At 44.1% G+C, this 13,771-nt stretch overlaps 1 protein-coding gene across 1 annotated transcript in view; it reads right to left on the bottom strand.

The window, feature by feature from the left end:
- Positions 1 to 13,771, bottom strand: part of ZFPM1 (zinc finger protein, FOG family member 1) — a 325,114-nt gene that overhangs the window by 24,145 nt on the left and 287,198 nt on the right. Inside the window, exons 5-6 of the mRNA XM_078670312.1 lie at positions 6,953 to 7,055; positions 2,624 to 2,833 (exon numbers count right to left, since the gene is read on the bottom strand). Of these exons, the coding sequence (XP_078526438.1) occupies positions 2,624 to 2,833; positions 6,953 to 7,055 (313 nt within the window). The remainder of the gene's footprint in view (positions 1 to 2,623; positions 2,834 to 6,952; positions 7,056 to 13,771) is intronic.

The raw sequence follows: 13,771 nt of genomic DNA, 5'->3' as shown, positions 1-13,771 counted from the left end.
GCACTGCCCTTTAACCTGTAGTCTGGTATGTTTTTGAGGGCCGCTGCTGAGTGCATGTGGGCCAGGGCTTGGTTATTTTAAGTTTTTGCTTATGGTGGGCCTAGAGGCACATGCTTCACGTTTCCCTTCTTGGAGGATGTGGGAAGGATGTGATGGGCTCTGTATGAGTGGGCACTCCCCCATGTGTATCATTTTGAACATTTTATGCTGTGATTGCGCTATATTTGATGGCCTGCGTAGGGTGGGAGTGGTTGCCAATTTTATCCTCAATCGTCTGGGTATTATGGATGTATGACGTTTCAACGCCTGCTTTTACCATGCATGCCTTTACAACGCAGGTATTACCACGCAAGTCGTTACAACGACTTGCGTTGTGGGGCGCTGGATAGTGGAAAAGTTTAATTTTCTATTCCAACTCCAGTCCCCGTGGATAGTAAGGAAGGTGTTGGATAGAAAATTAAACTATTACCTATCCAACAGCGCCCTCCAGCGAAAGTCGTTGTAACGACTTTCGTTGTAATCCCTGCGTTGTAATGGTAGTGCGTGTAAAAGTTTAGTTGTAAACGATGTTCCCCGGTATTATTCGCTGTGGTGGTATGCGTATGAGACAGCAATCATGAGTCTCTCGCAAAGGGGGAGGGTGGAAGCATGTCTGCGAATAAGTTCAACACAATCAAGGCCAGATTGCCAAAACAGCCGTCAGTCATTGACGTGAAGTAATATATTTTATTTATATTGCAGTGTATTGATCTATACAACAAGAATGTAGTGGGACTGCTGAGAAAACGAGAATAAAAGAAAACCATCCAGGCAATGTGCTCAAGTGCACGAGTCCTAAATATGCTGTGATTGCCAAGAAATAGCCCAGTGGACCACCACTAAGATGGGTTTCATTGTGAAACAGGCTGTCATAATCTGCCTTCTTAAGCAGAGAAACATGGTCAATGAAGCTGGTAAAACTCTAGCAGTGGAGATGACCCAGGATGCCCTGATGTGCCATCAGCCACCCATAGGACAAAGCACTTCTTATTTGTGGTACAGTGGTGGAGGCAATCACAAGTCCCACTAAATCGCACCGCAAGTGGAAAGAAGAATGCATCACTGCAGAAGCAAAGGAGGAGCTTCCTTAGGTGCAAGATGTGTTCAGAAAAAGAACACAAACTCATCACCACCATCTCCTCCAAGAAGACATCTTGCTTCTTAAGCCAGTCCCCTTTACAGGATGACAGACGCCAGAACCAGACCTATGAGTGCCAAGAGAGAGAGAAGGTTTCTAAACGCCTATTTGCCAGTAATGATGATGCTGATGTAACGTTGCTCCTAACATGTTAAATGTGACAGAGATGTGATGGAGAGGGACGTAATGGTGGAAAGAGTGGGGCTGGTCTGAACGATGAAGAGGAGCTGGGTGACTGGGATGAAAAAATAATTGCAAAAAAAAAGTGTGGAACCAGAGTGTGACACAGAATGGCGGGAAAAGTAACAAATGAGCTGGGAGGGGAGGAAGAGCTTTTATTTCAGCGGCAGCAGAACTAAAGGAAGAGAGCAAGAAAACAAACTTGTGTGAAGTGTTAAAAGAAAAGGTAGGACCGTGAATATAAGCAGTGGAAAGATGCCAGTCATTCAGTCAAGAGGACGGTCAAGAAGCTGCGATTTGGTGGAAGAACTGAAAGCAATCAAATGAGAAACAAGAAAATGAGATGGTAAGCAGTGGGCTGCCCCAAAGTCCACTGAAAGTACCGGCATTGCTCACAAAATATCTGCGACAAGAGAGAGCTAAGATCTGTCTGTAGGCGAGACCTAAAAAACACACCTTTGTGCTGCAGTCAAACCAGAAGTGGCAGTAAGTTGGACTACTCAGGACGAATATCTGGCTGAGGAACCGCTCGGGTTGAAGTGTGCTGCAGTCTGACTTACGCAGGAATCTCGTGTAGTGGTCAGAAAGATATACTGTGACAATACTCTGAGGTGGTCTGATAACATGAAAACCTATTACCTGTCCAAGTCTACTCAGACATCCCTCATACATAAAGGTGACTGAAGGTTGAAACTCTAGGTTTAGGAAAAAGGATTACGGATAGGGAACAAATACGCTGGTACACTCCGAACAGAGCATTCAGATCATCCGGTGGGAAACTGGCAACGGTGCAACTGGCAAAAAAAGCTAGTTGGGGAAGCAGAAGCTTTGTAACCAATGCGGCTAAGGCATGGAACGGGCTTCCAGTTCACCTTAGGAATATGACTATCTACTGGCCTTTAGAAAAGCTTTAAAAACATGGCTCTTCAATAATTAACTTTCATTGTCAGGTCCTACCAGCGACAAACCTCAGCACGAGTTCATACAGCGCCTGGACACCTTGGGGTAGCAACTGCGCTCTACAAATAGCTATAACAATAACAACAACATTTAGCATGGGAATGAGCATTTCAATAGGAGGCAACAATGAGGGTAAGCCAATCTGTAAGGAAACCTAGAAAAGAAGGGAGAACTAGACACATGAGATGGAACACTCAGGAGCAGTGTGTGCAATTGGCGAACAAAGTGGAATGACAGGACTGTGGATGTATCACATGACAAAGTGTATACAATCTTCAGACAAACAATGTAGGAAGTTTTCCTCACTGTTTACAACGGCTGTGGCCAATATGGCCGCCATGCCGGCCTGCTGGGGGAGCAGCTGAATCCCAGAGTGCAGCGCGGCGGGGTAGGGGAGGTCCTCCGGCTCCAATTTCACCCCGTAGTTTGGGATAGCCTGGGGCTCGACCATCAGGAAAGTGCTGATCAGCTCATTTTCGGTGATGGCTGTGGTGGTCCTGTACCAGATCTCTTCACCTGCACACCAAAACACAAAGAAACAACTGTTACAGTCAGCGGACTGGATGAAAACTGAAGAGGAGGCATGGGTGCCAGAAAATTAAGCTCAGATGTCCAGTCATGTAAAATACCACAGTTCATAATCTCTCGCACATTAAGGTGGTTATAGGACGTCCCGAGACATTTAAAAAGGAAGACTCAAATGATCAATTTTCACCATGGCCCATAATCCAAAGGGATTGTCCCAAAGACGTAAGTTACACCACGCAGCCATCTTTTCGACACAGCTTTTAGAATCGCTCTCAACGTTGCTACAGGCTAGCACTTTGTTGTAACTGTGTATAAAGGGTTTGTTTGGCTGCCTAATGAGAAGCTTTGACCCATACATTGGATGCAGACAAAAAATACACAAGTCTACAGAGATAAAATTGCGTGAAGCCTATTCAGTTTGCGAAACTTGGGTTAGTTTAAAAATGAATCATCTCCTATTTAAGAGGAGGTAAGCATGGAGATAAATGTATGTCATATCTGGGCTAGCTTCTATTCTATAAAAACGTAATGCCCAAAAGCCTACTTTGCTTCTAGTAAATATATACTAAGAGTTCATCAGCTAAGGATACACCTAAGGCACACACATATGCCCCCTAAGTGTGCATCACCCCCCACCTCCAACTGTAGAAATTGCCTGGTTTCTTGAAATGTTAAGTCCCCTTCCTGACAGTCTGCTGTCTTTGCTCCCATTACAAGGTTGCTTGTGCTTCAGTCACTAGACATCAGGTGACATGAAACCATCTCCCCGCCTATCACACCAAGTTTCCCAATTCCAAAGCATTTTAATAGAAGGTGATGGTGGTAGTTAGATGCATGGCAAATGTTTAAATGGCTATATGGACATAACTTGAGCTAAAATAATAGCTGCAAAAATAAAATTTCGTTTTTGTGAGTAGTTAAGAAGCACAATCAAACCCCAAAATATTAGCATTGTGGTGATGACGCAATCATCCAGTTGAGGGCCCTGCATGGGACAATTCTTGCAGTAGAGCCTTCTTAGATTGGTAACTTGGTATTTTGACCATTTGTCTGTAATGCCTGAGCGGATTACTATCTGCTGTTAAGGCCTCGCTGGCTCTCTACAAAGCACTAGCTAGTCCTTCAATCAACTCACAGGAACACTTTCTGTATTGTGACGCAACACGTGGTGCTTTGCACAAATCTCCTACAGGAAAGGAGGATGCAGGTTGGACTTCCTGTCTGGTTAACCTCTGCCCTCTGGAAACAGGATGCGAGCTGCTGAGTGGTTGCACAAAGCCAAAACACCTCCAAAGGTCGAAGGGCAGCGTGCCTCAACACATCCCTTCCCCCTGCTGCCAAAAATCACAAATAATCTCCGAGTGTGTCCCCTTATCAGTCGCTGTGCAACACTGACCTGCGGCTCGAGAGAAAATAAGAGCCTTGAGTGGAAGGAAAGATGCCCTGCGTGACTGATCACTGCTGATGGCCAGGCAGTGACATCCTGGTCCTTAAAGAGATAGACTAGATTTGTTGGTTTACCCTCATAGGGTTTCATTACAGATTTCCCAGTTTAGGGTGAGGGGGGAACCAGGACCGGATTCACCAATTCTGGATGTAAGACATTACAACGCATGCTTTTACCATGCATGCCTGTACAACGCGGTTTTTACAACGCATGCCTTTACAACGCATAGTGCTTTGGGGCGCTGGATAGTGAATAGTTTAATTTACTATTCCAACTCCAGTCCCGGTGGATAGTAGGGAAGGTGTTGGATAGTAAATTAAACCTATTCCCTATCCTAGAGCGCCCCCCAGCGCAATGCGTTGTAATGGTTTGCGTTGTAAAAGTTGCGTCGTAAAGGCACTGCGTGGAAAAAGTTGCGTTGTAAAGGATGTTTCCCACCAATTCTAGTCATTAACCCTACAATGCACCTAAATACCTAAATCTGGGGATCAAAAGTTACTTTCCCACGGAATAGGTAATAACATGCAGACCCGGGAACACTAGCTCCAAATCTCTGTGCTTTCTCCTCTTCAAACGATCAATCAATCAATCAATCAATCAGTACATTTGTAGAGCGCTTCTTGTCACCCGTGAGGGTCCATTTGATTAGGCGGGGCGATTACCATGCCAAAATCCGAGTCCATTTACTACCTGTTTGAAGCAGGTGGCAAATGATTGTAGAGGTTTTTCAGGGGCTCCTGGTGTGGGTGGGGGAGGGAAGAGCTAGGAAGGGGAGATCTGGTGAGGACAGAACGAGGAGGGCAGCACAGCTTCCGCCCATGAGATGCGATTATCTGGAGCACTGTTCCATGTGGATACCACTGCAAGCCACTCGTATTGAGGGCCCGAGCGAGGTCCTTCTACCAGAAGCCATAGCACACTGTGCATTGCGCAATGGACACCACAGTCTACGGTTTCCTAGATGTGGACATTTTGTTCAAATATGGGACATCGGACCTCACAATTAGTAAATATGAAGAAAAAAACCTCCTGATAAAATACTGCAAGCACACAAAGTTGTGTACTGAAATAATTTCCCACTTATGTTAAAAGTCACTCATGGAACACTGATGCAATTGCTGTCCTCTCACAATGCTCTCGCTTTTTGTCGATGAATACAGACGACAGCTGAAGCATTAAATTCTGGATCACCTACCCTAGAGAACTGGGATAGATGCCAAAGAGACAATCGCAGAAACGCCACGTATGAGACCAAGTAATGATTATTACTGGAGACATGTCATGAGCCATTGATCTGAGGGTGAGACATCCCGAGTTGGACATGCTGCTGGGAGTCTTCCACCCACAAGTTCCCATTCTTTACCTTTCTCGACTCCTGTGGCAGCGGTTAGGCAAATGGTGCAGGCAGATCCTGGCAGGGGCTCCATTGGATGCAGTAGAAGATAAAAGCATGCAGGTCTTCCCCACACCTCTTCCCGTTCCCCGGGCTGGTGAGTCAACTCCTCGCTCCGCAAGGAGGAAGAGGCAGTGTGCAGCCACCGGCACCAATGGCTCTCTTTTAAGGCCACTACGGTTAACCTTCCAATCCCTGGTGACTAGCTCGCCTATGACAAGGACAGCACAACTGCACTCCTGGTAAAAAATGGGCCAGCGGGGAAGCACACGCCCTTCATTAGGTCAAAGGGCAAACCTAAGGGTCGAGGTGGCCTTAAGGCTGTTAGGGCAAGAGGCTGCTGCTCCTGTTCTCAAGAAGGAGTAAGAAAAATTAGCTTCTACCTTCCTCTAAGATCAGGCTCGCTGACCAAAGCTGCAGGAACCAATGCTGGGCTCTGAGCTGGAGCACTAAGCTGAACTAACACTTAAAGCCGGGTCTGGTGGCTCAGTGAACTAATGCATCCACTGTAGGGGCATGCGTTCGACCTCATGGTCACAGGTTCAAATCCCAGCAGGTTCACTCAGCTTTTCATCCTTCTGGGGTCGATAAAATGAGCACCATTGAGTTGGGTAACAATAAACATCTGTTATTCAGTACCAAGATACCCTTGGGTGATTGTGCGCTTTACAAATACACATGTTATGCTCTGTTATAAATCATGTGGTCCTACTGTTAGAGGCTTGTTGCTGCTTATTGTTACTGACAAACAGCTGACTAAGACTGATGCCCTCTGGTTTTCCCACTGTCACAGACCACTCCCATCATGAACATCTACTGGTCAAAATAGGCGGTGGAGTGCAATTGACAACACACGCCGCAGGTCTACCTAGGACATCACAGGGGGCGACCTATTATCCCAACCTTGGTCTACTCAGCCACCTACTCACTGCAGGGGACTTACAGAAGGTCAAGGTGTCCGGTTTACATTTTGATCCTCCTGATACCTTCATGAACACAGAACTGGGTTAACAAGCAGTGTATATCAGCTGCTATTCCTGCGTGTCCCTAACTGGCATCCATGCTCCCAATCTCTACTGCCTCCACTCTTCAACTAATCACACTCCACTTACAAAACCATATCTCCAAAAGCAAACCAACTCAAATCACCACCACCACACACATTCATACCCCACAAAGGAAATCGAGAGCTGATAAACTCAAGAGGAAGCGCGTAGAGTTATATTTCCTCTACAGATTGTGCTACGGCAGTGGGATGGATACACACCTTTCCTGTATATCACTGAATTTGCTTCCAACTCGCTGGACACTAAAGGAAGCTTCGCCAGCCAGCACTGTTTGTCCTCGAGAACCAAGGTCACCCGTGGGCCCTGCCAGAAAGAGAGAAAAGAAAAGAAAGGGTTAATCAAAATGTTCTCTGAACCACTAAGTTATGACATCTGCACCACTACATTTGTGTCCTTCTGAAACCTTCCACCCCAGCAGAAATGAAAGCCAAGAGGGAATATACACTGCTATACACTGCTCTGGGAAGTTATGCTGCATAGAACTGCATCCAATTGGTGTGCAGTTGTGAGCCATTAATGACTGTAAACACCTATAGAACTAAAGCAATATCTATAGGCACCCCTGAATAACTGCCCAAAATATGCATCTGCTCAGGAGTTCAATGCCCCACAGGAAACCAGAACGTCACCAAGTTTGAACACAAGAGGTGCTAAAAAGAACCAGGAAATATCTTTCCTCGATTTATGTTTCTAGGCTCTGGAATAACACTCTTCCACATGCCAGACTTGACTCCATTGTGATACAATTCGGAAAGGAGCTATGAAATCATTTCTTCTAGGAGCACGTCAAAAACCTCGGATATGGACCCACATGGATACGCGCCCCATCAATTATTCACCAACTTCTCCATCTTGCTACTAGGCACACACTTTTGAATTATCCTTGTCCCTTCTGTCACCCACATAATGATCCATTGCTTCCTGGCTAGGTTTGTGCTATATAAATCCCAATTAAAATGTATAAAGGTACTTCTTGAGTCAAGTCTGAAGTCCAAATGTTGAGCCAAGGGTGTAATAGGGAAATGGGCATCTGACAGGAGCTGGGCTCTAGTCCCAACATCATTGCTTCAGTCTTGGAAGCGTTGGACTGTAGCCATTTCCCTATTGTCTGATCTTGAATAAATGAACATCTTTGGTTACATCATCATTTTCTTAAGAATTTGCAGAGACCATGAACAGCATGGAGGTAGAACCCAGCACTCCAGATCAGCGATGCTACTCGTTTCCATTTTTGTTTTTTGTCCCCCTCCCAGCTGTCACCTTGCTCCCATGTTTTGTGCAGTGGTTGAGCTTCTTTCCTGCTCCTATACTTTGGGTTACTATTTAAGCTATAGATAGTTGTCTGTTGTATTGTTTCCAAGATGCTCAGAGTGGACTTTGGGCCAGCTCGTTGCTCATGAATGGATGGCATTGTTGTCTATGTCAGTTCTGCTATCCTGTATCAATGGTTTTCTAGCTTATATGTGTTTGTCCCACCCTCAATTTCTGTCTCACAGTGTTCTGAGTGGATGAGTTGAATCCTTCCACTGCTTACCTTAGAGGACTGCTTCTTAGGTTTCACGAACCAGAGAGTGTAAGTTGTCTGCTAGCAAATAGACCTACAGTCAGCTTATAGTGGGGCTTAGAACCTGCCCCCTGCTTACCATTGGTCGGCTTTATTAGCATTGTCATTTGATTGCTTTTTATTTGTCCGCTTGTAGCCAAGAGCTATTGGCTTTGCCAATGCTTATTTCTATTCCTTTTGCGAACGGTCTGTGCCATCCAATGAAGAATAGTGAACTGAAGCATGTATGTCCGAGTAGAATCACCTAGCATAATGCAAATATGCTTGTGTAGAGGGGCCTGCAATTTTTCTTTGAATAACAATCCTATTTTAAAGCCATGTTTTATAAAAAAAAAAAATACAGCTCCTATTGAATACAGGGTTGGATACCTCTTTCTAGCAATGCAAACGCCATACTTATTTTATTCTGTCTGCTCTGGAACCAGCCCCTCAAGAACCTATCTATGCCTTTACACATCAGGATGGGCCAACATTCCTTGTACCATTTAAAAATGAAGATGTACAAATGTACGCCTAAAAAAAGGAGTGGGCAGAGGGCGGTGTATCCTACACCAAGTGTGGTTGAAATAAATAATCAGGTCCCCAGGATTTTGCAAACGAGGAATAAGGTGGTAATTGGTACATAACTGCGAGGCACATAGGGGTGCTAGTGGGATTTCAGAAGATGATGGTTTGCTCCATAATAATGCAGAAATATGCTCCTTCAACCAATGACTCCTCGGTGTTAGCCATTAGGATAGAAGTTCAAGCCACCGCAAGAACCTCAAACTCGTTTTGGTGGTACTGGCTCCAGGGTGAAGTAGTTGGACAAGACCGCCCCAGGAGCCACCATAGGATGCAACTTCTACCTTCTAGTAGGTCAGAGTGAGAAACGAGTATACTAATGAGGAACATGGTGGTTGGATTTGCTTAAACATCTGATATCACCTACATGATAGCATCAGTTGTAGAACTGCAGAACAAGCACTGGCAAAGCTAAAACATGAGGATTGCTATGTGTGAAGAGATGTAGCACCTTCAGTGGGCGGGAGCTGGGTGGGTGCAATTACTAGAGTTGTAAGCCTCTGGTGGAAGGCTCCTTCCAGGTATGTGGAAGCTGGTTCTACAATTTACAGTTCTATGTTGACTATATGGACAGTAAAAAAACTATTTTGCTGCTACCAATGCTTAATTTAAGACAGTGGTAGCAGGTGGAGCCCATCGGCCTCCTGTTGGGCACCGGCACTTGTTTTTCCTCATTAAGACAAACCATGAAGAAGAGAGAAAAAAACATAAAAAGGGAAAAGGAGCAGGAAGAGAATGCAGGAAAACCAGTGACAAACGGGAGAAAGCTGGGACACAAAACAACATGTAGACTTGAGACAGGCAGGGAGCGTCTGCTGATGGACTGAAGATGCATGAGGTGGAATGAATATTATGCAGCCTTGATATTCCATACAAAGACCTTCGGCAGAGGAGACGGCAACTTCCAAGAAACGTTTGGGTACCTGCACTTATTGTTTTACAAATTAAGCACTGGACCTTACCAAACCATAGTGCAATTCAATGGCACAATGTATCATCCGTGAAATGTCATGGCCCTGAATATATTACATGAGAACTCACTAGACATAAAAAGCTGTCTGTCATTGGATGCTAAAAAGGTCCTTGGTTCTCCACGGGGTATTAGGGAAGGAATCCTATTTGAGACATGTAAAGCAGGAGCAGCACGTTTTTCATCATATTAGCCAATATAGCCTCTGTTTGTGTGTGTATAAAATTGATCCCCTGTCTCCAGAAAACATCTGATGGCGTCAAAAGATGGTGTCACGGCATGAATGGAAATTCTCCAACATCAATTCAACAAGTGAAATAAGGCCATCTGGTGATTTCAGGACAGGACATGAATGGACTGAGCATGAATGGACTGAGCATGAATAGTGTCTGATGCATAGTCTGTCCTTGACATCAATGGAAGTTGAGCCAAACTATAATAACTTTGTCTCTGGTTCTCTTTAGATAAGAATGGGAGACTTGGATGGTTTCTGTAATAATTAATAAAAAGGTCAAATGAAAGACCACATTTACTGACTTCATGCCAGTGATCTCAATAACAATCTTTCTTATGCGCCCACCAGAGGAAGTATCGCCAAAAGGCGCATGTAATGTGTGCATGTAAATCTTAATAATCTTCTACTGCATGGAAAGTGGACTTGGTATTATTTTCATGAACTCCACATATTTAGGCTGTGTAGGTGCTCAAATATATTAGTACTGATGTGGAATTTTGCTAATTTGATGTTTGCATCAGGTCAGTTTCCTTTTTGTGCTAGTGCCAATGCATTCGGTGTATGAGTTTTACATTAGATGGTTGCACCAAACACCTTTTTTTTTGCACGTTTGCATTGCAAATTGTGCCACTAATACATGCCCAAAAGTAATTTGTACGTGCTCACATTTCAATTTTATGATTTTTGCCTGTGTCCTTCCTTGTAGGGGTGGGGGGGTGTTGAGGGAACTGGGGTAGGAATATTGTTAAAAGTACAATTGATGGATAGAATGCAGAACAATGTTATACATTCACCCTAGTATCTATTGTTTTATTGCTCACCGGGCCATGCCAGTTTGAACCCAGCCATATGCAAATCAGTCTTGACCCTGTGTCTCATGGGAACAGTCCAGCTCGAACTGCCAGGCCAGGTCCTCGCTGGACCGGAATCAAGCATCCTAGGACCGGTTTCAGGGTTTCACCCCTCATCAGCCAGGATGACTTAACTCCAGTGGCATGGAGAGCAGGGGACCCACATCTGGGCATACCCGTCCCACACAGGGTGACAAATGCAAAAAGAACAATTGATGGACAGAATGCAGTATGGATGCTTGTTTTCGGTCCAGGGAAGACCAGGCTTGGCAGTTCGGGTGGACTGTTGCCATAAGGCAAAGGGTCAAGACTGATTTGCATATAGCTGGGTCTGAACTGGGGTGGTGAAGTGAGCTAAAGAACGATGATGGATTCAACCCAGATCTGTGATTGGGAGTGAGAATCTGAGAAGTTTTAGCACTCCATCCATCATCTCCTTGTGTTCAAATAGGAATATTGTTAAGATATAAGGTGGGTACATTCACAGCAGTATGGTTGTTTTAAACCAAATTAATTCACCTCACAAAGGACATTAATGTATATATTTTGTACCAATGCACTTTGCCGCAGTGTCAGAATAGAATGCAATGAATGGTTTTATCAGAGATTGCTCAGTCTTATATGACTGGCTTTAACTTACAGGAATTTGTGCTCAGGGTGGACATTTATTGTAAACAAAAAAAATTATATGTTGATCTTCTAATTTTCACTGCCGAAATTATTTATTTAAAAACACGTTTATATTGTCTCTTTTCAAACCACAAATAAAAGCTATTTTCAAGAGACCTTTTTATATTTTAAGAGATGTTTGTTGCAGGATTTCAGCAAAGAGAGGTCTTGAAAAAACGGTAAGCAGTGCGTTTAGATATACGAAAGAATTACTGTACAAACAGGCATCGCATCCTCAGGTTCAAGATACTACACTCACAGGTCGGCATTAATTTAAATACTTGTAGTATTTTCGTTTACCGCTAGATGGCACAAGAAGTTCATCGATCTGAGAAACCACATCGGGTCTCTGCTCAACCAACCCACAAAGAACACGTCATTGTAATTGCATTTATATAGCGCTTACTACCCCGGACGAGGCGTCGAAGCGATTTTTCGTTGAGTGCCGAGTAAAAGTCAGTGTGTGAATGGCCAGAAAAGGACACTTCAAGTCTTCAAGCACGTCAGGCCTACGTTGCCCTGTGACCGGTGACTTGTCAGTCTCACTTAAAAGCACTTGCTATGATGGGAATGACCATCAGAAACTTTTTTTATTTTTATAATTGCCAGAACAAGGGTTCTCCACCTGAAACAGTCAAATAGCAAAGCACACTTTATTAAATCGCTTCCATAATCTGTATTATTTTTTGTTGAACGCACAGCACACTCTTTCCGGCCTCACAAACACTGAACTATTTACAAGGAAGGTGCGGGGTGACTGCGTGAATTACTCAATAGGCTAAAGTACAGATGAGCTGAGATGGACAAAAAATATTTTTGCGAGTGAACCGTTCACACAGATAATGTTTCAGCATCTAATATGCCTCTTTATTACGCTTGCCGTCACCCCGCATGTTGTTACAACGCAGTTGTTACAATGACCGCGTTGTTACAACGCATACCATTACCCCGCAAGTCGTAACAATGACTTGCGGAGGAGGGCAGTGGATGTTGGAATAGTATAATTTACTATTCCAACTCCAATTTGTGCGGACAGTAGGGAAGGTGTTAGATTTTTAATCCAACACCTTCTCCCCCTTCCGCAAGGCGTTGTAACGAGCACATTGTAATTGCATGTGGTGTGATGGATTCGTAATAAGGGCTGTTTACCTTCAGCATCTGTATTGTGCAGGATGCAAATAAAAATAATTCTCAATAGCGTGTGAAAAGAATGTCGATTTGTACTCATTGCACCGCAAAATCCAAAAATATTGAATTACCAATTGCAGATTGTGATTTCCATGTATATCATAACCCAAGCTCATAGCGTCATGCACGTGTATCAGGGCACGCTCATAGTGTCATGCACTTGCGTCAAGACACGTTCGTAACGTCATGCACCTGCGTCAGGACACCCACGCGTTAAAGGTCACACATGCCTTTGCAGGAAATACAGCAGCAGCAAGATTGTGGTAATCTCTCAACATTCTAGAGTAAGTGAGTCAAAATCGCTCTCAATAAATTGACCCCCAGATTGCATTTCCAACGAAATCCTAACAAACGTTTCTGTTTCTGGCTCCTCATAAATAGTGATATTGTTCAATATTCCACAGAAGATGTTTTTTGCACCAAGGTCACATTTTTACGTGTGCACAAAATGCACAATTGGAAAGGGAAAAGGTCGCTTGCCAGTAACAACAGTGTTTGTGGCTACACTTGCTGTGCAGTATCTTGCTCTCCAGTGGTAGGTAGGGCTTTGAAAGATGCATTTCATCATGAACGCTAAGTGTTGAAAAGAGGGAGAGCAAGTGTAGCTCATCTCACTACTGAATGAAGACCATGAGGTCGCCAACTTGAGACCCATCTTCGGATGTCACAAGCACAAAGAATGGCCACTCCACTCTCCCATGTATAATGGATCGGTGGGCCTCCTATGCGGTGCATAATGTCATCTGACACAAATAATAAACTTCCGGCAAGGAATTGTCATCGTTGAGATAGAAAAACTAGCTCAAAACGTTAAGGGATCAAAAAATATATATGTTTTAGATTTGTTTTAAGTACATTTTGAAAAGTTAGGTTATATTGTCTGGGGACATTTTGAATCCCTTCAAATTGTCTGATCCTCATCTAAGATGCTGATCTCCATTGACGACACTGCTGACCTTGGAAGATGCTCATGGCCTC

This window comes from Lissotriton helveticus, chromosome 12 (assembly GCF_964261635.1).
Source record: "Lissotriton helveticus chromosome 12, aLisHel1.1, whole genome shotgun sequence".
NCBI lineage: Eukaryota > Metazoa > Chordata > Amphibia > Caudata > Salamandridae > Lissotriton > Lissotriton helveticus.
This window is presented reverse-complemented; position numbering and strand designations above follow the sequence as displayed.